General features: G+C 34.9%; 1 protein-coding gene and 1 pseudogene across 6 annotated transcripts; one reads left to right on the top strand and one right to left on the bottom strand.

The window, feature by feature from the left end:
• The first annotated feature begins 214 nt into the window (after positions 1-214).
• On the top strand, positions 215-7,686 carry LOC109173498. Of its 6 annotated transcripts, none has more exons than XM_019322748.1 (7): positions 215-303; positions 1,003-1,052; positions 1,177-1,240; positions 3,059-3,121; positions 4,221-5,360; positions 5,461-6,131; positions 6,520-7,686. In XM_019322748.1, exons 5-7 carry the CDS (start codon positions 4,231-4,233, stop codon positions 7,536-7,538), a joined length of 2,820 nt encoding a protein of 939 aa, XP_019178293.1. In that variant the 5' UTR covers positions 215-303; positions 1,003-1,052; positions 1,177-1,240; positions 3,059-3,121; positions 4,221-4,230; the 3' UTR covers positions 7,539-7,686. The 6 variants fall into 6 exon arrangements, with proteins under 6 accessions (XP_019178293.1, XP_019178308.1, XP_019178289.1 ...); XM_019322744.1 differs by lacking the exon at positions 1,003-1,052 and adding an exon at positions 1,816-1,945 and having other exon boundaries at positions 226-303; XM_019322738.1 differs by lacking the exon at positions 1,003-1,052 and having other exon boundaries at positions 226-303.
• A 13,551-nt stretch (positions 7,687-21,237) lies between these two features.
• Positions 21,238-24,581, bottom strand: LOC109174460 (annotated as a pseudogene).
• Positions 24,582-25,051: the final 470 nt, after the last annotated feature.

The raw sequence follows: 25,051 nt of genomic DNA, 5'->3' as shown, positions 1-25,051 counted from the left end.
CGAAACGTTAGTTATTTCAATTCTGGGTATATGTTTCTTCACAGACAGATGCATGTATGTACACATTACATTACATTAAACCAATCAAAGTCAACCCTTGCCAACCTTAAAGTTCATTAATTTCTACGTATAAATCTCCGATCCTCGCGCTCGATCAACCTTAATTCTCTGCTACGTTGCTCCGATCCTTCAATTATATTCCTAGCTATTATTTCTTAGCTTCAACACGCTGCCGCCACCAGCCACGTATTAGCTTACCTTAGCTTGCTGAGGAAGAAAAGGCAGGCAGGCCGCCCGGCCCAGGTTAATTCCAACTTTCATTTCTTTCTTCAATTGGTTGTTTAATTTGTTTGTTTTTCTTTTGTGTCAAGGAACCTACGTAATAATGTATAATAAATGTTTGCCAGTGTAAGAAAATGATTCTTCCTTTTTGTCTATTGTTCCCGAGAATACTATTATTATTGTTTGCACTCCTTCAATATCCTTTAATTTTACAATGGGTAAAGTTAATTGGGAATATGAGCATAGCTTTTAGTTTTATGGAAGAAACATAGGCTCTGTTTGGCAAAATAATTACTTTATATGTTAATTTTAGCTTATTTGATCACTATTAACTTTTTGATTTGGTTAAAATATTAATATAAATGTTTAGTTAATTAACTTTTTGTAAGTTCAAAATGCTAAAAAAAAAAAAAAAAAAACTGTTCAAATTAACTTTTTCAATTAACTTTTTGAGAAAGGAAATTATATCAAACAGCTATCAGCTAACATCAAATTTATCAAACATTTTTCTACAATCAACTAATGTTATCAACTAGTTATACTATCTAATTAATCCAATCAGCTAACAACCATTTACCAAATAGGGCCATAAATATATAATGTTGCAAATTAAGTAACAACCATATATGCATATGCATATGCATGCACTAAATGTGTTCAAACAGCTTTGAGTAGTGTAGTGTCCAAATGTTAATTCATATTAATTTTCTTTTTATTCAGTTCATCCCTTATTCCTTCCCTCAAGTAATGCTTTGCCGTGACACCGTATAGTATATTTTCAGCAACCATTCTTCTTTTTTAATAATAATAATAATAATAATAATAATAATAATAATAATAATAATAATAATTTATGAAAAATCATTTAAAATTTTTTAAAATTTTTTTTTTTAGGTAATCTCAATTTCGACGGACTAATCTAAAACTCACAAGACCCGCCCCTAGAGTCATTGCGGAGGTAATTTTTTTTTCCATTTGTTTGCTTTTATTACCGAATTCCTTTTTAAGATGACAAAAATTTGTGTGAGACCGTGACGGGTCGGGTCAAGATGAAATGTAATACTTATACTAGTAAATGTAATACTAAATCAAAAATAAAATGTTTATTACTTATACGGATCGGAAAAATGTAATACTTTTATATTTTGATGTAAAAGTAGTATTACATTTTTCATCAAAAGTATTACATTTTCTTTTATAAGTGCAACATTACTTATAAGTGAAAATATAATACTTTTCATGAAAAAGTAATACTTTTACATCAAAATATAAAAGTATTATGTTTTTCTTTATAAGTATCAAACAATTTATTCTTGATTTAGTATTACATTTGTTAGTATAAGTATTACATTTATATATTGACCGACCCAATCCGTGTATAAGTATTACATTTATATATTGACCGATCCAATCCATTTCACAGATACAGCGAGATTGTCTAACCCAAGTGTAACCCTTCAATAAAAATCCTTTTTCCCATTTATTTGCTTTTATTCTTGAATTTTTTTTTTCAAAATCCTTTAATTTATTTAGTAGCAAGGTTTCTCAACCTATTGCAATCCAAAGAGTCAAGACCTCACCAATCACCACTGAGGTTCAATTCTGTGACCTCTCCCCAAGGAGAGTCACAGAAGTGCCATCTAAACACAAGGTCCATCACAAGGTTTACGTTATCTTGTTTCGTAAACGTTAAAGTATTATAGGCTTGAACATAGAATCATAATCATCGTAATAATAATTATTTTCCGAAAAAAATCCATTTATTTAAGTTATTATTATCCCATTTATTTGCTCTTATTATCGGATTTTTAAAAAATGAGATGAAAATTTCCCATCTAATTAATTTCTTGAATACAAAGATTTACTCTTCTTTCCGTGAGCGTTAAAGTATCATAGGTACTTATTTCATAGCATCAAAATCTTGTTTCTGTTCACCGCCTTCTTTATATTAATTAATTTGTTAATTATTTTATATTTAATTAACTTGTAACTTGTGTGAAAACGAGTATATAATAATAATAATAATAATAATAATAATAATAATATTATTATTATTATTATTATTATTATTATTATTATTATTATTATTATTATTATTATTATTATTATTATTATTAAAGAAGTGAAAAAATGTGCTCCGTGATAGATTTGTAGTGCTAGAAACGCAGTAGCAACCACCTTTTCAGGCAACAAATCAAACTTTATTAATTAAATTTTTGCATTGCTTAATTAATTGTTTTTGCAAGTGTAGAGATGTCAAAGCCCATGTGACCTTTGCCGCCACTCATGGCTTCTTCTACCACCTCATTTCACTCCTTCAAACACATATATATGTTCATGTCCCTATATATATATATCATCCTGCACATATATGTATTCTCTAATCTCAGCTACCACCACTGCCGCTGCCGTAATATCACCACCACCACCGCCAAGCTAACAGAATTCCCAGAATAGAAAAGGAGTTTACAAACTAGCTAGCTTTTTCTGATTGTATGTTTCTGAATGCTTTATTCTTGATGATGCATTTTCAGTAGTTTTATTGATTTGAAGTTTTATGGATGCACTTAATGTGTTCAAACAGCTTTGATGAGTAGTGTCCAAATGTGAATTCCTATTAATTTTCTTTTTATTCAATTCATTCCTTATTCCTTCCCTCAGGTAATGCTGTGTCGTGGCACCGTATAGTATATTTTCAGCTACCATTCTTCTTTTTTAATAATAATAATAATAATTTTTAAAAAATTATTATTATTATTATTATTTTTAAATTTAGGTGATCCAATTTATACGGACTAATTTAAAACCTACCAGACCCGTTTCTAAATTTATTGCGAAGGTAAATTCTTTTTCCATTTGTTTGCTTTTATTACCGAATTCCTTTTTAAGATGAGGTAGTCAGATAGATGGAATTTTCCCTTTTAGTTTTTTTTTTTTTTTTTTTTTTTTCATTTATTTATTACTTTTTTATTATTTTCTCTGTTTTAAAACAAAATAGAGTTGTACTCTTTAATTTGTTGAGTACCCACTACCAAGTTTGCTCTTAATTTCTCCATAATCCAATCTAAAATAAAAACATAATAAGTTTTAATTCAGGTTATATTCATGATTTATGTCTGTTTTTCTGTTAATTTTCTTTTTTATATACATTATACTATAAGAATTGTACTATGCAGTCTTTTTGATAAAAATATTCTTACTGTTCAAACTTCTATTATCTTTTCTCATTATTATTACTATGCACATACATACACAAATATGTTTTTTTATATTCTTCAATGGTAACAATGTAGGTAGATATTATATATTGGAGTAATATAAGAAATAAGTTTAATTTCAGTTAGATTTTAATTAAATGTTATCATAATTATATTTAATAATTTATCATATCTAAACTTATTACGTTAATAATATTAATCATACCATAATTATTATTCAAACCATCGTAATAATAATATATTTTTTAAAAAAAAAAAACCCTTTATTTAATTTATCATTTTTCCCATTTATTTGCTCTTATTATCGGTTTTTTTTTAAAAAATAAAATGAAAATTTTCCATCTAATTTCTTGAATACAAAGATTTACTCTTTTTATCCGTGGGCGTTAAAGTATCATAGGTACTTAGTTCATAGCATCAAATTCTTGTTTCTCTTCATCTTCTTTATTTATTAATTAAGTTGTTAATTATTTTATATTTAATTAACTCGTAACTTGTGTGAAAACGAGTGTGTGTGTGTATAATAATAATAATAATAAGTGAAAAAAATGTGCTCCATGATAGATCCGAGGAGTGGCAGAAATTAAACGCAGTGGCGACCACCTTTTCAGGCAACAAATCCAGCTTTAATTAAATTTCTGCATTGCTTAATTGTTTTTGCGAGTGTAGAGATGTGAAGTCGTATCCAGGCATGAATTTTAATGTTTGTTTGTTTTGCAGGTTAGGGAAAATGGGGTTAGGGAGGAGCATAAATAAGAGTGGGGATTACTTGGATGGAATGTTGAGTGATTACATGGGAGGAAGGAAGGGTGGCAATAACAATAAGATAAGATCAACAAAGATTGGATCCACAAAGCTTGTTGCAGTGTTCACTTTCCTGCAATTCACTTTTGCTGTTTATGCAACATTTCTTCTATACTACATGAGCCCTTCTGTGGATTTAAGGATGAAGCCAGATTTTTCTTGGGCTACAAGAATGGCTCAGCAATGGAAGCAGTATTTGATCATCCCCCCACATGTAGTGAGCAAATACCAAGAATCCAATTCAGTGGTGAGAGGTGAGACGGCACAACCGATGATGGTGTTTAACCCTTCTGAGGTTTGTGAGCTCGAAAAGATTGATTTTGAGCAGAAGAAGTCGAATGATGCAGTGATGATCAAGCTGAAGAGGGAGCTTTATCAGCAGGTGTTAGATTTCCAGAAGAGTAGTTTTGGCACTGAGACTCTGTCTGAGCTGATGGCAATGAAGTCTAAGTGGGATTTGCGTGGTCCAAACAGGCCCAAAATCACTGTGATTTTGAACCATTTCAAGAGGAAGACTCTTTGTGCACAGCTGGATTCTCTACTCAACCAGACACTCCCTTTCCACAATGTTTGGGTGCTGTCATTTGGGAGCCCTAACGAGCAGACCCTGAGACGAATCGTGGAGAGCTACAACGACACGAGAATAAGTTTCATCAGCTCGGGCTATGATTTCAAGTACTATGGCAGGTTCCAAATGGCCTTGCAGACCGAGGCAGATCTTGTGTACATTGTGGACGATGACATGATTCCCGGGAACAAAATGCTGCAGATTCTAGCACACGTTGCAGGGACTGCCAAGTACCAGAATTCAGTACTAGGAAGCATCGGGAGGATCTTGCCTTTCAGACAGAAGGATTTCAGCTTCCCTAGCTACAGAAAATTTAGGTCCAAGGAGGCAGGGTTGTATTTGCCTGATCCTGCTTATGACATCCTTGTCGATCGAATTGTCCAGGTCGATTTTCTCTCCAGTTCTTGGTTCCTCTCTGCAGAGCTTGTAAAGACTCTCTTCACTGAAACCCCTTTCACTTTCATGACAGGAGAAGACCTACACTTAAGGTATGATATTTTTCTCCAATTTAGGAAACTTTAAAGAGGTTTGATACTTTGATCATGATTTGTCTTATCTTAATTTTTGTGTTTTGCTATAAAACTGTAGCTATCAGCTTCAGAAGTATAGGAATGCTGGCTCATTTGTCCTGCCAGTTGATCCAAATGACAAAGAAACATGGGGAGACAGTGAGCACAGGCTAGCATATGTCTCAGAAACAACTGTGATCTTCAAGGACATTGTTCAGGTTAGGGATGACCAATGGTGGAAGGCGCTTTCCACCGGCTACGTCACACAATGGGCTGCAATGAATCCCCAGAAGATTGACGCCCTCTTTTACGCCAACTCGGTGGATGAGGTGAAGGCACTCGCCCCATTGCTCGAGAAGTTCAGGACAACTGTGGGGAGAAAGGCCTACATTGTTGTCTCTGGGGGCAAGTTTTTGGGCTGTGAGGATGCTGCCACGGCTCTGAATTGGCCGAAAGAGGTTTGCAAGGAGAGGAGATTCAAGATCATGGATCTGGGGATTGGAGCTCTGTCTGGGATTTCAAACTCAGAAGTGCCTGTTCTACAAGCTGTGTATGCCAGCATGAAAGGGCTAATCAAGATTCATAACCCCAGTGTAGTGATCACAGTAGCTGATGCAGACTCTAACATCAAGAAGGCTCTGAAAATGGCTGTGGAGACTAACACAAACAACTCCACACTTGTTCTTCTGCCAAGACCATCTGTGCCCAAACTTCTCTGGATGCCCGATCTTCGCCCCACTGCATTGCCAAGTAAGAATCTTGCTCTTTCTTTCGTATAGTATGGTCTGACTCTAATACCAAATTGAAATATGTATTATGTCTGAACTAAAAGTATAAGTGTAAAGATAATTGAACTATAGGTTTATACTTTATAGGGAAATGGGTTAAATATGCATATGAACTTTATTAGAAAAGTCAATTAAACACCCAAACTTTTAAAAGTCAAATAAAGAACATGTCATATTTGTGCATTCAAGCCCAAAAATTTGTTAGTGACATGTAACAGCTTCCGGCTAGCTCTTGGAACAAAAACCAATGATCTAATTGACTTTTCATATAAATTTTATAGGGTGTATTTGACCATCTTCCCTACTTTATATATTATCCTCTCAACTCTAAATAATGTGTGTATTTTCAGATTGGAACAAGATGAGAGTATCTATCAACATTATCACTCAAAACAGGGCAAATTCATTGGCAAGGCTGCTGAGGTCTCTGAGCAATGCATTCTATGTAGGAGATGAAGTTTCCATCACATTCAACATGGACAGCAAGGTGGATGAGGCAACCATAAAGCTGGTGAACTCATTTAGCTGGCCTCACGGGCCAAAAACTCTACGAAGGCGAATCATCCAGGGCGGGCTGATTCGGGCAGTGAGTGAAAGTTGGTACCCTTCATCAGATGACGAGTTCGGGCTCCTACTTGAGGATGACATCGAAGTTTCCCCTTACTATTACCTCTGGATTAAGTACGCACTCTTGGCATACCATTATGACCCTCAAGTCTCACTCCCTGAGCTCTCAACAATCTCCCTTTACACGCCGCGTTTGGTTGAGGTGGTGAAGGAGCGGCCTAAGTGGAATGCCACTGAGTTCTTCAAACGGATCCACCCAAACACGCCCTACCTCCACCAGCTCCCATGCAGCTGGGGAGCATTGTTCTTCCCGAAACAATGGAGGGAGTTTTATGTTTACATGCACATGCGATTCACCGAGGATGCTAAGCAGAATCCTGTCCAGATTCCTAAGTCTAGAACCAACGGCTGGCAAGCTTCGTGGAAGAAATTCTTGATCGACATGATGTATCTAAGAGGCTATGTGAGCTTGTACCCAAACTTCCCTAACCAGGCGAGCTTCTCCACCAATCACATGGAGCCCGGGGCGCATATTGCGGCGAAGGACAACGTTGTTAAGCACAAAAAGGATGATTTTGAGGTGCCATTGTTGAAACAGGACTTCAGGGATCTTCTCCCCAATGGGAAATTACCGCCAGCGTCGAAATTGCCGTCACTCAACCTCTTCAACCAGGCGGTTTCGCTCAAGGGGTTGAAGTCTGCCGGCGCGAAGCTGAAACAAGACGTCCTTGAATGTGACGTTGCAGAGGTTGTCGACGTTCATCACGACACTGGCCTACCTTCGCACTGTGCGAGATTCTAAAAATCGTGGTTGTTTGATCTGCCCGGAGATTTATATCATTCTTTTAAGATTTTTGTTCTTTACGTTATATTACGCCGAGGGTGATCGGAGAAACTAATCTGTCAGCCCCATCCTTATTTTTTTGCGACAAGCCAAAACATTCAATATACATAGATTATTTATTTACATCAGCATAACATAGAATGAAAGCTTTGATTTACGGAAAAGTTTGCAGGCTTCACCTCATAGTGAACTTTCGGTGAAGCCGAGGTAAGATCGTGAAGACCTATAGGCGACTTTCATAGAGAGTAGAATTTAAAACTTTGTGATTATCAAGCTAACAGCTTACCAACTCAGTTGGGGTTATGTTGCTCCTAACATATATAGAATGAAGCTTTAATGTTGTATTGTCTATCATTTTAATAGTTCTGACGGTTAAGATCCAACTAAAACTCAACTAGATTAATCTCCTTTGTGCGTATCCATGAATCAACATCACGAGGTGGCTTGGTGATCCAAAATCAAAATTACTATCTGTATCGAGAAATCAATTATGATATGCACGGAAATGCAGAAGGTTCTCCTCTACATAATCTTTATTTGATATGGTTTGCAAGAAAAGTTAGTTGCAATTCTTAGCAGTTGAAGAGGAGCATGCATCGTCCTAGTTGTACCTTCTTTTCAAGAACCATAATTTAGTGTTATGTTAGTTTTCATGGCGATAGAGTAGTGCGCAAATGCATCACATTGAAATGGGCGACAGCAGCTCAAACGCGGAATAAGCATGAATAGGTTAGCATTCCATGCAGTAGGGACGGAGCCAGGAATTCGATTGAGGGGGGTGAAGTGGGCGAAAAATAAAACTAAATAAATAACCTAAGAAATATAATTGTACAATATTAGTGTGTTGAAGCCATAGGGGAAGGTGATGCCCAAGGATTCAAACCCTTGACCTTTACTATTACCAAGCATGTGCTTGGCCAACTAATCTAACTCATCTCTAGTAACATTTAATAGTTTTTTTATACTAATACTCATGGTTGCAGTAGGCGCTAGGCGCTAGTCGGGCGCCCGGACAGCGCCTAGGCGGAATCTAGGCGGCGCTAGGCGGGCGCCAAAAAAACAGTGGTAGACTTGCAGTTTGACATTTTTAATGAGGTTGTTTTCAACATTTAATCAAATAACACATCCAAATAAATGAATTAATGATAATTCATAAGTAACATCAAAACAATGGTTTTCAAAAAAAAAAAAAAAAAACATTAAAACAACATTAAGAAAATTAAAAATACTCAAATATGAAATACTCAAATGCTTCAATCATCCAAAGATTCAAAGTATCAAACTAGTCTACGAGTGTATATATGTCATATTATATATATGTATGCGCGCGCGCACACACACACACACATATATATAATAAAAAAAATAGGCCGATCCGATCGGGTTAACTCGACCGAAATGGACGAGTTAACTCGACTAACTTAGACGCTAGGCGGCCAAATCGGCCGAGTTAGGCGCTAGGCGGACGCCTAGGCGGCCGGTAACCTAGGCAGGCGCCTAGGGGGGAAATCGCCACGGTCTAGAGGCGCCTAGCGCCTAGGCGGGGCATAGGCGGGCGCCTAGACCGATTTTTACAACCCTGCTAATACTAAAACATGTACTATATATACATATATACATACAAAAATTATATATGGGGTGGGGTGGGGTGGGGTGGGGGGGGATGGGGCAGCAGACCCCCCTGCCCCCCTTTGGCTCCGTCCTTGCATGCAATGTTGTACGTATTTAGTAAGTCGATCTCAAGTTAGTTGATGAATAAGTCTTATTAGTCAAGTAAAGAGTTTTTTTTTTTTTTTTTTTTTTTTTTTTTTTTTTTTTTTTTTAAGTACTACTTTAAACCTATTGAAGCACAAATTGTCCATGCATATGTAACATCTCATTTGAGAGAGCCATAGAGAAATCATTGAGTTGTGAAGCTACTTGGCAACAACTAAACAGAGTTTCAATTGAATAAAAAGAAAAAAACTTTATAGATGCTCTAAATTGATATAAAAAAAAAAAAAAACACAATTACAATTGATTCTTATTATTTTTATGGGAAAATATAACTTTTCGTCTCTAAGTTATAAGGTAATTGTCGAATTTATCTATAAGTGTTGGTCGTGCTCACGTTTAATCCCTGCGTTATCATTGGCGTTGCACTTTTTTTTTTTTTTTTTTTTTTTTTTTTTTACTTTTCATGCTCACTTTTTGTTTCGCTGAGCTATACTAAACTTGCAAAATTTGTCCCTGATGGTTTGTTAGTAAAGGGACAAAAAGTGCAATGTCAATGATAACTTAGGGACGAAAAGTGGGCATGACCAACATTTAGTGATGAATTTTACAATTATCGTATAACTTAAGGACGAAAAAGTGCAATTTTTTCTATTTTTGTTTATATCAACACGTTATTGCTAATCTGAAAAATATTTAGCATTTTTATACTTATGTAAATCATATTATACAAATATGTGGCATTTTTATATATACTTATGTGGACTTCATTGTACAATTCATTAATTAATTTTTCAAAATTCTTTTAAGGACGACCACCTAATATTGTGGGAGGAAACAATTGATGATTGTCGTTGTTAAAGGGCAACAACAGTTGTTCAAAAACTAAATAAGGATAGTCATGGTTGTCTCAAAGTCTAGATATAATATGAACCTCAGGTTGATTATCGAAGACCCATATAAGAGTGAAGCATACTAGATTTTACATTCTCTCATGTGACTTAAAGACACGTGAATGGCGCTTCGACCACACTCTTCGAGGCCACGTCAAGTTATTTGGTTACCAAAGAGCCATGCAGGAGTGGAGCACTCTAGCTTGTACAGTGAAAGATTAAGGATTAATTATATGTGGTTTGATCAGGCTCCATAATCTACTTTGTAATAAGAAAAGTAGATCGTTGATGTATCTAGAGGTGTGGTCTCTACTTTGTAACAATTTAATGGGGAAACTCCTTTAATTCGTTATCTTATTCTATAAAGTTTTCTCTTATTTCTAGAGATGGTTCTCAGCAGAACAAACTGAATATTCGTTTCAATCTAAACAGTTTTCATAAATAGCAAATATCTTGAATGAATTTAATGCTTTATCTTGACATTTGAATTTTCAAGATCCAATTTTGGTTAAGATTCTTCAAATATTTATTTTGCAATAAAATGATTTCAATGTTGTATGTGACAATCGATTTAGCTGAAATTGAGTTGCACAAAGGTTGAATGGTTTGGTTTTCCGGCGGGGGATGGGGGATTTTTTTCGTTTCGATTTTGTTAGGGGTTTTTATTTTTATTTTATTCTTTTTTTGGGTTGTGACCGTGGGTTTGTGTGTTTGGGTTGTTGGGGTTTTCCGATAATGGTTTCTATTTGTCTGTTCTCGATGTGATTCGAGTGTATGCATTATTAATTGACATTGTGTGCATCTAGATGGGTTTGTGTCTTTATTGTTAGTGTATGCGTATTTGGTTTGCATTGTGTGCGTTTAAGTTGCCCCACTTATGTATGTGCATTTCTGTACTGCTCTTTGCAACTCATCAAGTTAGTGTGTACAACTGTGTACTGCCGTTGTGTCTTTTGTGGGTTGTGGATGGGAGGTTGGGGACTGTGGGTATATGCTTTTAAGTTGTATTTAGTTTGAGTTGAACCCTGAATGGTTTTAGTAGTTTACTTCGGTGTATGCATATTTGGTATTAAGTGTGTGTGCTAATGGGTGATGGATGGGAGGTTGGGATTGTAGGTGTGTGTTGTGTAGTTTTATGGTACTTGCGTTCACCACTGTATGGTGTGTTTTTACTTTAGTGTGTGCGTAGTTAGTATGAAGTGCGTGTTGTTTCGTTGGCTCACTTGTATATATGCATTTGTGTGTTGGTCTGTGCAAATCAATTAGTAAGTGTTTGCGTCAATGTATGCTTTTGGCTACCGGTGTCTCTATGTGGGTGGTGGATGTGTGAGCAGGCAACAATTCACATAAAAGCAATGCAAAGGGCTTGAAGCCATTACAGATTTATTACATGGGGGAGATTCTAATCTATGATTTCAATGTACATTGGGATAGGAACATCAAGTGCGCTGTTTGTTTATGCGAACAACGTTTGATAAATACCTCGTCTTTCGGTCACATTTTCAATCGTTTTATATAATAGACTTTTTTGGGTGTGGTGTTTAGTTAGATGGTGCGCAATGACCCCTATTAGGAAAAACGCATTGAATTTTGGATTTACTGGTGTTTATGGGTTTATTGTGATGTATGATTTCAACCTCTCTAACCACTTAGTATTTGTATTATTTCGGTATATTGTCGTGTGTATGCAGTGCATGTGAGAAGTTGAGGTTGTTTATTATTTCGGTATTTTGGATTTACTGGTGTTTATGGGTTTATTGGGATGTATCGGGGTTATCAAATATGCGGTGCGTGCGTATCAGCTCTGAGGCGTGTGCAATTTTTGTAGTAGGTGTATTGGCTTTTGTCTTTGCATGACTGGCATTTTATTGATCCCTATTATGTGCTTAATATAATGATTGGTGGCGAGATGTGTGCGCTTCAGTAGTTGGGTGTGTGCTTAGAGTGAACCAAATATTCAATTTGTGGTTATGTGCATCATATTTCTCTAGTTTGGAACACACAAAAATCGACATTTATTATATGTACAAAAAATTAAGTAAACCAAGATCTATCTTTCCTAGTTGTTCACATTTTCAATTTTATATTTAAACAATGCTATATTTTCTAATTATTTCTCCAAAAAATAATTTCTATGTTTTATCAATTTGGCTTGAACCACAATATCAAAGAGCGCATAACCGTTTGGCAACTCTATATGTCAAGTAATGCGGTTAAATCACTAACAAATTTATGGATGTGCTTATAATAATAATAATAATAATAATAATAATAATAATAATAATTTATTGTTACTTTTGTTGTAATTTTTCAGATTAGGTCAAGTAGAAATCGCGTTGCATCATTACAAACAGGCAGGGCATGAAGCAGATCCTGATATTATGAGCAACGCTAAAAATCTTCAACTTCGTCTCTCCATGAATCCAACTGCACTGAAGCTAAGAAGCAAAGAGATTATATGTGAATTATTCTTGTTTACTGTGTGTGCTCGGTGCGAAATATACCTATCTGTACAACATAAATGGTGCAAAGTGTGTGCGCTCAGGGTTATTTTACTGTTTAATTAATGTGTGTGCATCAATGTTGTTTATAATATGTCATAGGAATTCGATTTCATTGGAATTAAAATGGTAAATTTTAGTTTGATTACATTACGGTAACTTATAATTTCAGTGTGTGCGCTGTATTTGTTGAGTAGATGCGTTGTAGTAGTTTGGCGTGTGCGGACTAATTACATCCTTGTCAAATTAATTGAAACATGTCTTTATTATTATTTTTTTTTGGTTAAATTAATTCAATGTTTGTTAAAAAGTTTACATATTTTTTGTTCATAGCCATATGAAACTTAACAGTATACTGTTATTACTAAAACGCCATATTATTTTATAATATGTCATAGGAGTTCGATTTGATTGTAAATAAAATGGTAAATGTTTGTTTAACTACAATACAGTAAATTATAAATTCATGACATCACGCACACACCAAATTCAAATTCAACCAATACAGAGCACACATAAATCAATCACGAATACACGCTCACACCAAATAACAATTTCATAAATTCAATTAAACAATAATCATAATAACAACTACTTGTTATAAACCGCATCTCAGTAACTTGCACATGCCTCACAACACAAACGCACACATGACCATAATTAATCATTTTTGGTAAACTAATAATCCAACCACCACGTACTTGTATAATATTTTTTTAAAAAAAAATCAATAAACACAACATCTTCAATGCAGACACCCATCTAATTTGAGTTTCTGTCAACATTTAAAACCAACAAACATCTAGATTGACCGCGTACATGAAAAACGCACACGCCTAACAGCAACTACGCATACACTGCCGTCATATTCTCCCGACCAAAGAGTCTGCATTCTTGTCATAAATTAACACAAACACACGAGGCTGGTTCATGCACACTTTAACTACCAATTATTTTACAACAGATACAAAAAAATACAATAACATTGTCATGGCATAATCCGTTTTACCCTTACTCGCACACGCTGTTGCACAACTACGCACACAACAACATAAACTTAAAATTCTGGAGCACAAAAAAACAACAAAACAGAACTCTTACAACACTTTTCTCTAAAAAAAATACCCAAAACATGAATCTTGCACACACCATATAACAATTTTTGTAACAAAAAAAAAAAAAAAAAAAAAAAAAACAATGACACCATAAATGTTGGAGCCCCCGACCCTATAATTTGCGCACTGAAAAGTACACACACGCACAGACCATCATCACTTCTGAATTTGATGCAAAAAGAACACAGCCATCTGCACACGCCATTGCACATACACGCACACGACATTTCTAATAAACTTACAATCTTAGACCACAAAAACAACGACAAATTACACTTACAACATTTTTTTATATAAAAGCAATCCAAACACAAAAATCACTGCACACACCATACAACAATGTGCGTAACAAAAAAAAAAAAAAAAACAAACATTTGCACACGCCTTTGCACATACACGCACACAGCATCGTTCAAAAACACCAAAAAAATTACAACAGATGCACATATCAGTTTTTTCACTAGCCATTCGTCAGCTCTAGCCTTTTTCCGTTTGCAGTCTTCTTTCCGATCATTATTCCGTGAACAGCTACGTTAAAAGAAAATTAAAAGTAATTATTTCCATTAATATTGTCCATAATATTATCTTAAAGATTTCAATTTAATTCTACCGATAATTAACCACACTACTACAATTACTTCTTTATCCTTATATTTAAAATATATCCTTAATTACTTTATAATTTTTTTTTAATCTCAACCATGCATTTATAATGAGTTAATGGTTGTGATGAGATCTCACAATCTCATCTATCTAGGTGACCTCATGAGAACCGCAGCCTATATATATATATATATATATATATATATATATATATATATATATATATATATATATATATTGTTTTATTTTAACGGGTCAGATTTGAGATTTTTTAAGTGATTTCTGCTGGAAAAAAAATAGGGGTGGGGGCTGTTTAGTAATTCCGTTTATTCATTAATTAATTGCCTTTGAATACCGAGATATTCTCGGTATCTTTACAATACCTTCCTTTAATTTAGTTTTCTACTCCCTCACTCCACAGAAGACATAGTAGCCGATCTCTCTCTCCCTACCGTGTATACAGGCGATTCGAATGTTCCATGGCAGAGTCCTCGCTCCGGTGGTCAAAGAGGCGGAAGCCATCGTCTTCTGCTGGTGTGCAAGGTAAGTTTTTCCTCCCGTTTTTTTTATGGTTTTGATTTGCGGTTTTTTTTGTGTGGTATTGTTTGCTTCCATGTTAGGTGTGATTGTTAGGGTTGGGGGTTCTTGTTTTGTGGTATGGTTTTTCGACAGGGTAGGTGTGGTTGGGATTTTCGGTGTGGCGGGGGACGGGGGTTGTTCACGTTGGGTTACCCGCGGTGTAGGGGGGTTGTCGAGTTGCTGTGGTGCGGTGTTGTTTTGTTTGGTCACAGGGGGTTAGCTTGTTTTGTTTTCCGGGAGAGGGGGGGTGGAGTGCGATGTTCAGGTTCGGGATTGGTAGTTTTTTTTTTTTTTTTTTTTTTTTTTTTGAAGGAGTTCAAAGGAATAGTAAATATCAAATTCTTAATATTTAAATAGGTTTTAAAGTCCCAAGAGAAATATAGGACTAAAATATGCTCAAAATTAAATGAGAAACCAAACAAGCTGTCTTAATAGACCATAATTTCCTAAATTGGCTTAAAGATCCAAAATTGAATGATATTTAAAAAAGAATTTATGAGATAATAAAATGCTAAATCCAACCTTAATATATGCTATTATGAATGTATAATTATAACAATAATTTATGAATATACGTAGCCTGCATGGATTTGCATATTAATATATTATTAACCCATATATCCTAAATAAATTGCAATACTTCAGGCAATTTAATATAAACCTCAATATTAAATTAAAAATTCAAACAACAAATTTAAAACTTAATATTTGTCCAAAATTGAATGATAATTTAATAATAACTGAAAGAGGAATTAATTTGATCAATTAGCCAGAAGAAGTCCAAATATGATGATAAAAAAAAAATGATGCAAACCCAATAAACTAAAGCAGGCCCAAGATTTTTTTTTAATGAGCCCAGGTCTGGCCGTATTAGGCCAGACCCGGCCCAAACTATATTCCATCATCATCATCTTCTTGTTTAATCAACCAGAAGCAGCCCTACCAGCGGCAACCAGGAGACCGCAGCTCCGACGAACAGTAGCAAAAGGAGGTCGCCGGCGTCGCCTGTAAGAGAGGAAGGCAGTAGCGACGTCACCAGGAAACCCAAGTTCCGCCGCATGGTCTCGTCACAGCGCCATCGCCTTCATCGTCCGTCTGGCGCGATGCAATCGGCCAACCAGCGTCGTCGGAACTTGAGGAGCAGCGGTCAGGAGTCGCCTGGTAGAGGAGATACAGCAGCGGCCTAACCGGGAATCAAACCTACCTCCGGCGTCTTTCCCTGTTGCAGCAGCAACGTCCGCCACCGCCGCCTGCAATACCAAGTCGCACCGTCGTCGCCTAACACTAAAACTAGAAGTCTAATGGCTGTTGTTTGAAAACAAAGCACTGGCGACTTCTGAAACCAGTTTCGAGGTTGCCGGCCAGTTGCATTCGAACCATTGCGTAAGTCTCGATTTATCCCGGCCAAAACAAATCGGCGGCGGAAAAAAAAATCACGATGTAGGTATCTAATTTCAAAATCCAAAGGAAATTAAAAAAAAAAATCGTGTTTAATGCTCCTAATTAAATTTCAAGCAGTAGTTTTCTTTTGGCAGATTCTTAATGCTGAAATTTAATTTCAGCAATCCAACAATCAATTATTTGTAATTAATTCAATCAAAACATACATGTCAAATTACTCAATTATATCCGGACTAAATAGATATATTTTGTATGCAGATTTAGAAGAATTAATATACAAAACATATACAAAAAACTTGATGTATATGAAAATTAATATTGTTTTTAGGCAAAACAATCAACCAGGCAGAGATTATATAGGCTCCGATACCAACTGTTAGACATAAATAATCTAACTATACTGCATAATAATACGAGATACCTGATCTCGTATACGCGGAAGCGGTAGTCGTGTTGATCTCCAGCCACAGTTGATGTTCTTGATGTGTTGCCTATTGAACGGTAGACCGTCAGCCATATTTGTCCCATGCATACTTGACTCAGAACCCTAGATGGCGTATTGGTGTCTACTGAGCAGTATGAGTACCATATCTTTATGTGATATATAATGAATATCCTGAAGCCCATCGATCCAGCTTTATATTAGACACAGAGTCCGGGTGGATATCAACTTCTAGTTATTCAGTCCAACCAGACCACTTAATAAGTCTAGTCAACTTGCACCACTTAATTAGGGCCCTAATTTATAATATATATAATATATATTCTTGGTCCCGATAGGGTGGTAGAAAGTCTAGAGGGGGAGGGGGGGGGGGGGGGGTGAATAGACTTTCTAAGCTTTTTCACAATTAACAACTCTTTGGTAATTTCAACTCTAAATAACAAGTAAATAGAGAAGTATTTAACTTGAAGTGCACAGCGGAATAAATATGTGTAAAGAGTTATGCCCAATCAATAAATTGAATCACATGCACATGTTAGATAAGTTCAGATGATGTGTAATGTAACATGAATATCTTGAATATTTAAAGGAGATGGTGCACTCAATATTTAACAATATTATTCAAGATTATAAATACGACTTCGTGTCACATCAACCGTATGATGAATGTCACATGCAATACGTCAAACTTGTTTAGAATAATTCAAATATTAAGCGTAAAGAGTTTGAGTTACATGCATACGTGAAAAGACACTAAACCCGAAAGATTAAGAGTAACAGTGAATAGTAAACGGGTTAGTCAAATACTTAAATAGATAAAGCGAATTATGTAAGTGCGGTATGTAAATGAGAGAGGCAATTTATAGTGGTTCAGAAGTGGCGTAATCTTCCTAGTCCACTTTACTCCATATATTATTAGGAAAAATCTTATATTTTCATGTTCACATACTAATTGCATTTGTTAATTAACATTTGATTTGCCTGCATATCTTAATTTGCTTGCTTTAGAATGTTTGTAGCTTCTTAATTTGATAATCGAATTCAGTGTTTGTATGGAACATTTTTAACTATTCTAACTTTGTCTTTAGGGTGACCCTTTGGTCTTAATTTCTGTTAGAAGGTTTGTCTTCGTTTCTCAATTTTTTCCTAGTTGTTCTTTATGATTCTTTGCTACTTATCTATGATGTTTGAATTGAAACTAGTTAATTGAGAAGATGTAAATTATAATCCTCTGTTGCAAAACGAAGTTAAACATGAATAAATATAGAACTCCATATCACTATTTGCCTCTCCGTTAGTAAACGTGTGATAACAACACTCTAGGCTTGGTAAAGGGTTGAGGTATATTTTCAGCCTATTTATATTCTCTTGATTCATGTTAATATCCAATTATTCTTGTAGCGAGGAAGAGGCTAGGATGAAGGCCTACTATGTCTCAACCAGACATTATTATGCATTCGGGGCTCTTGTGTCATAGGAACTCTCTTACAAATTGAAAGGTATTGTTTGATGACATACTCTCTTGCATCTTATTGTTCTTGGATTCTCTAAAATTTTTTCCTTTTTCTTTCCAGAATTAAAAGGAGTTCGGTGGGTGCTCCCAGATTCTTATTTGGATGTTAAAAATAAGGACTATCGAGGTATGAAGTTCTATGGATTGGTATTATTGGTATGACATGTTTCTGGAGTAATACTATAATGTTACAGTAACTCATTTTGCATTTTTGGGTTGGTGATCAAGTAATACTATAATGTTAGAGTAACTCATTTTGCACTTTTGGGTTGCTGACTTTGTCTTTAGGGTGACCCTTTGGTGTTAATTTTTGTTTTTTAATTCATAAATTCAAAATTTTTTCCTAGACTATGAATTCCGTTAATTTTTTAAAAAATGAATGTAGTCAGTGATTTCTCTTCAATGGAATTCAATATAGACCTTAGCAGATAGAGTGCTGAAAATATTAGTTTTTCTCTTCAATGGAATTCAATAGGTGTTTTATTATTATTATTTTTGTTTTTTCCTGAGTTATGGGTTATTGGGGGTGGGTTTAGTGGCAACATGTGTGGTGGTGTTTGTAGTCTTGTGCATAATGGTTGTGTAGTGTGTGCGTTTAATACCAATGGTCTCTTGATTGATGGCGTGTGCATCCCTTATCGGTAGTCTGTGCATGAGGTGCAGTGTGTTGGGGGTTCACTGTGTGCATATTTGGTATGCGGCGTTAGCTTTGTTTTTTGGTATGTGGTGGCTGGGTTTAGTAGAATTGGTAGTGGTGGTGCGGGTGGGAGTATGGACGTGTGCTGTGTGTGTGTTATGATGACAGTGTGTGCTTGGGGATTGTACCTTGGGGTTTGGGACTTTGAGTTTGTATGGTTTGGTGTAGTGTGTGTCCTTTATATAATAGTGCATGCGTGTGAGGTGGCGTGGTGGTGCATACTGTGTGCATGCTTGATGTTTGTGCGTAGATGTTGCACTGTGAGGAGTGATCTTGTTAGTATTATTGTAGAATTATTTACTAAGAAAAAAGGAAAAATCAATCATATTGTAAAATGGAACAGGCAGTGAAGATAATGAGAATGATGTATTGATGTGTACTACTATCTCCTATGTGATAGTATTTACAAATCCTCTGTATTGAGCTATGTAGAATCTTCTGACTTATTTTTCAAAGACACATGGTAAATATTTATAATTCTTCTCATAAATTTTGATAGTGTTTTATTGTATTTTTCTCTTTATTGAAGGAAAATTGAAATTAGAAGATGGAACTACAACTTGTGGATGAACAACCGAAGTTGTCTGGTCGTGAAACACTAAAGCATTTCAATAGATCAATGCCTCGCTATACCTCATTTTGTTATTAATGTCTTATTAATGTGCTTGTAATTATTATATTAGTAAATTCTTGTACTATTACAAAAGTTTTGAGTTGTAATTTGTTAAATATTACGATGTATTTGATTGCTTTTTATTTTAATTTAGAATTGTATACTATGCACACACCACCGGCAAAATCATATGTCCACTACTTTTGCATTCTTTTAATTAATAAATTTTAACCCAAAAAACATGGATGATTCATGCTCACTACGAATAACAATTTTTTAACAAAAAAAAAAAATTAAAAATCACAATCATGCAAATTTGGCGGGTACAGTGACTTGCACACGTTGTTGCACACCAATGCACACACCACCGTATATAACAATTTTAGTTAAACAAAAAACAAAGGAAAAGTACTTGCTCTAACGCACACGCTTAAAAATGCACACGCCATACCACATAACTGCACACACCCACCAAGGCTACCATCTCCAAAATAAAAATTAAAAAAAAAAAACAAACAAACAAACCACTTACACACGCCAACCCCCCCCCCCCTCCCCCCCCCCCCCCCCCCCACCAAATAGCACACACAAAGACCTAACAATTGCAAACCCACTACGTACGAAATTTTTTTTAAAAAAAACACATACCAACGTAGAAATGCACACGCCATATGCAAACACTAACGCCAATATTAAATTACGGCAAACGGCAAACACCAACACTATAGCTTCATCATGCTTAAGAATCTTATGAGACTTCATACTTATAATTTGCACACTGCCACCTACATAAGCGCATCCACCATCGAACTAAACAAAAAAAAAAAAAAAAAAAAAAAAAAAAAAAAAAAAGGTGGTGCAAAGTTCCATTACCAGAAATTCTCACACACCCTACCACACAAATGTACACAGTAACACAACATTAAATTACGACAAATGGGAAACACCAACACTATAGCTTCATCATGCTTAAGAATATTATGAAACGTCATGCTTACAATTTGCACATGCCCGCCCACATAAGCGCAACCACCTTCGAACTAATTTTTTTTTTTTAAAAAAAAGTATGGTGCACAGTTCCATTACCAAAAATTCGCACACACCCTACCACACAAATGCACACAATAACACAACATTAAATTATGACAAATGGGAAACACCAACACTATAGCTTCATCATACTTAAGAATCTTATGAAACGTCATGCTTACAATTTGCACACACCCACCCACATAAGCGCAAATCACCATCGAACTAATTTTTTTTTTTAAAAAAAAGGAGTAAAAGACATTTTTGATCCTAGACTTATTGTGGCATGGACAATTTTAGTCATTTATAAAAAAATCAGACAATTTGTGGACACTCTTATTGTGACGAGGACAATTTTGGTCCTCCGTCACTCTCCCCGTTAGATTTCCCGTTTGAGAGGGGGTATTTGTGTCTTTTCATCATACCTCCTTCTTCCAGGTGTCGTTCTTAGCCATTAGATTGGACCTTGAACTTCTGAGTTCTAATGGCTGGTAGAATGGATGTGCACATCCACATGTCATATTGCACCCCTGCTACCTTCATGACTTTGGCCAAGAATTATCTGTGATTACGATTGAGCACACAACGTCTCCCCTCTTCCCTGATTACTTCTTGGACAACGAAGTGGAGCAATGCTGTTTTTCCATCAATACTCTTCACATAAGAGAGGTTCCTGAGAGCGGTAAGGTTAAACGCTTGAGCATCTCCTCTTGCGGTCGCTATATTCATTCTGTTCCCAGCTTTCAAAATGGCCTCCAGTAGTTTCATGAAGAGTCTTTGGCCTCTAAGCTCATTGCTGGCCAGTTCCAGGGTCGGTAAAGACTCATTCAGTTGGAGGATCTATGGGCCATAATTCGATCTGAAAAGCATGGCATTGAAACGATTCAAGGCAGATGGGATGGCTTTTAGGATGTAGAAGAGGAAGGATTCAACGTCGGCTAGCCTTATAAGGTCTCCTACAAAGTTAAGGATGTCCGGTTCTTCCTCTCTAGTTGGGACAACTCTGCAGAGCTTCTCTAGAGTTTATGCACTTAAGCCTTGTCCCTACACCATAATCTCTCTCCGGGGAACTCCAAGAGACTTGAGCACAATTGCTATGTTCTGTGATTTCCTGGTGTCAAGAATGAAGATATGAGGGGTTAGCCCTATTGCTACTATGTCCCTTTTTTTTATATGGGGAACTACTGTCTCTTTGAGGTGATTTCTGGTTATAGCAACATATCCAAATAGGGCTTCCATAAGATCTCCATCAAACCTGAATTGCAAATCAAAAAGGCGGAGCACTTTTCTTTTCAACCTCCAGAAGCGGCGGTGGAGGAGGCAGAGCACTCTTCTGTCCAAGCAGGATCCTGAGAGGTTGAAGACTTGCCTCTAAGCAGAGGAATTTCATGAATCGGCGTTCCACTGCCTTTCCTCTTGTTACTCTCTCTCCTAACCACCCTCTTCTCTTCCACTTTCTTGCTATTGTTCAAACCTGTCTTTTGAAGCTCTTTTTCGCATCTCCACTCTCCAGTTTCCTCCAATAAAGCACATCCAACCCTTCCTCATCAACAATCACCCCCTTCACCTTCCCTCCAAACCTCGAAAACTCGTCTCGACGACCTACATCCCTACAATTAGGGTAAGGATCAACATAAGGATTAGTTGCAGCAGTTGCACTGCCTCTTTCCGCGAATACCTAATGAAAATGACGAAGGAGAGTGATGAAAAGACGCAAATACCCCTCTCAAACGGGAAATCTAACGTGAAGAGTGACGAAGGACTAAAATTGTCCTCGTCACAATAAGAGTGTCCAAAAATTGTCTGATTTTTTTTATAACGGACTAAAATTGTCCATGCCACTATAAGTCTAGGACCAAAAATGTCTTTTACTCAAAAAAAAAAAGTATGGTGCAAAGTTCCATTACCAGAAATTCGCACACACACTACCGCACAAATGCACACACTAACGCAACATTAACGTAGGAAAATTTACAAATGTACATACATGTGTTCTTATGCGCCATTTGCAAGCTCTGTAGGAGTGTAAAAAATATTGTTCTTATTTGCACGTTAAAATATCATAATACAAAGTATATCTAATTATTACCATTGATAGGATGAATAATATTATGGTAAAGATGCTATTTAAATTATCACCAAAATTAAACACCATCATATAATTACTCTTTCACCCTTCTTATTTAAATCTGTCATTAATTAATTGATTTTTGACTTTCAATCATACCCATACATTAAAAATTGATTAATGGATGAGATGAGATCTCATGATCTCATATATCAAGGGGATCTCATGGGAACCAAAGCCTATGGCTCTGTTTGGCAAACCTAGCTGAAAAGCTATAAGCTAAGAGCTGAAAGTTGAAAAGGAGCTGAAAACTGAAAAGTTATAAGCTTGGAGCTGAAAACTGAAGAGCTGTTAAGCTAGCTGTTATGATTGAAAGTGTTTGGTAAAATTAGCTGTTTGATAAGCTAATTAATATAAAAAGACTAAAAAGGACATATTCATAAAATTTAAATTAGTTTGTTTATATATTAAAATTTAATATTTTATCTTTAAAAAAAATTAACATTTTAAAATAAAACTATTAGCATAATAATGATCTAGCATCTCATAATGAAGTAGCAATTTTGGTGCAAATCTCATAATAATAATAATAATAATAATAATAATAATAATAATAATAATAATAATAATAATAATAATAATAATAATAATAATAATAATAATATAATAATAATAATAATAATAATAATAATAATAATAATATAATAATAATAATAATAATAATAATAATAATAATAATAATAATAATAATAATAATAATATTTGCGGTGAAAGTTGCGGATAAAGGAGAAGAGAAAAAGAATTTTAATTAGGAAGGGTAAATTATGTCATTTCTTTAAAATAATAAGGATAAAGATGGAAAAAAAAGTTAGGAAGCTAGGAGCTTATTTTGGGAACATTACCAAACAGAGCTTATAGCTTATTAGTAGCTTAAAATAAGCTATAAGCTCCTAAATAAGCTATGCCAAACAGAGCATATATATATATATATATATATATATATATATATATATATATATATATATATATATATATATATAACTGAGATATAATATTATTATAATTATGGAATTAAATTCTATGTACTAATTAACCAAAATTAGTGTACCAAAATAGTAATTATTCATTAATATAATTACCTTATATAATTATCTTACAATTTCCTTTTGAAAAATCATACAAATTTATAATTCTATACATATATATTTTAGCTAAGTTATAATATTATTATAATTAAGGAATTAATTTTATATACCAACTGGTTGAAATTAATGTACCAAAATAATAATTATTTATTAATGTAATTGCCTAGTATAATTGTTTTGCTTACACTTTCCTTTTGAAAAATCATACAAATTTGCACCACTCTAAATGAGTTGAAATTATTGATTTGTGATAGTAAAAGCAACATAACAACTTCAACAGCAAACATTGTATACAAAAAAGTTTTTCAACATTTTTAATAATTTGACCTTATTATATTATCATATTTTAATATTATAATTGTTATTAAATTTCTTATCTTTTTTACTTTCTAACACAAATTACAAGAGTATAATGATAGTTCCTATATTTTGATTCCAAGTTTTTTTTTTTTTTTTAATTCAAGACTACTATCTAATTTTTTTTCCCTTTGAAACATATTTATTTTACAATAAAAAATTACCTAAATCATATATGGGAACAAAACAATTCTAAATTACGTGATTTAATTTTAATTTTTTTTCGGATCGGAGGCGGCGTCCGATCGCCTTCCCCTGCTGCCATCTCCCATGCATACAACGTCCGCTTTCATTGTCTTTTCTGTATTCACCGTTTTCTCCTCCATCTCCATCGCTACCGGTCCTTACCCCTTTATTTTCACACTGTTGTTTCCATTTGCTTTGTTTTACTGGTTTAATTTTGTTTGTAGTTTCCGTGTTTTCCCTCTCGTTGTTTTGACGTGTGTCTTCCTTTCATTTACTTTGGCGAGTTTTTTCTTTTCTTTTTTTTTTTTCTTTTTTTATAAAGCGTGAAACGATAAAACTGGTCATAGCGTATGTGAATCTCATCCTGGGTGACAAACATGACAATGAAAAAGAGACTCCTCTAAACTATGATATGCAGTTCAGTTCGATAGAGATATTGTCAATGGATAGAAGAATGGAAATCGATACTCTGGTGGTGTGTAAGACTATTTATCCAGTGTCAGTCTTGGGTACGTTTGGCCAAATCGTTAAATAAGCTTTAAGTTCCTCCAAAGAATTCAGCTTCAAATTTGTGAAAAAGACTGCGAATCAAGTTTTCTGTAGCATTATTACTAGG

This window comes from Ipomoea nil, unplaced genomic scaffold (genome assembly GCF_001879475.1).
Source record: "Ipomoea nil cultivar Tokyo-kokei standard unplaced genomic scaffold, Asagao_1.1 scaffold0146, whole genome shotgun sequence".
Taxonomy (NCBI): domain Eukaryota; kingdom Viridiplantae; phylum Streptophyta; class Magnoliopsida; order Solanales; family Convolvulaceae; genus Ipomoea; species Ipomoea nil.
This window is presented reverse-complemented; position numbering and strand designations above follow the sequence as displayed.

Coding starts and splice junctions, on each gene's coding strand:
- LOC109173498 (XM_019322748.1), top strand. CDS start 4,231: ATGGGGTTAGGGAGGAGCATAAATAAGAGTGGGGATTACTTGGATGGA. Junction 5,361..5,460: donor GGAGAAGACCTACACTTAAG/GTATGATATTTT, acceptor ATAAAACTGTAG/CTATCAGCTTCAGAAGTATA. Junction 6,132..6,519: donor TCGCCCCACTGCATTGCCAA/GTAAGAATCTTG, acceptor GTGTATTTTCAG/ATTGGAACAAGATGAGAGTA.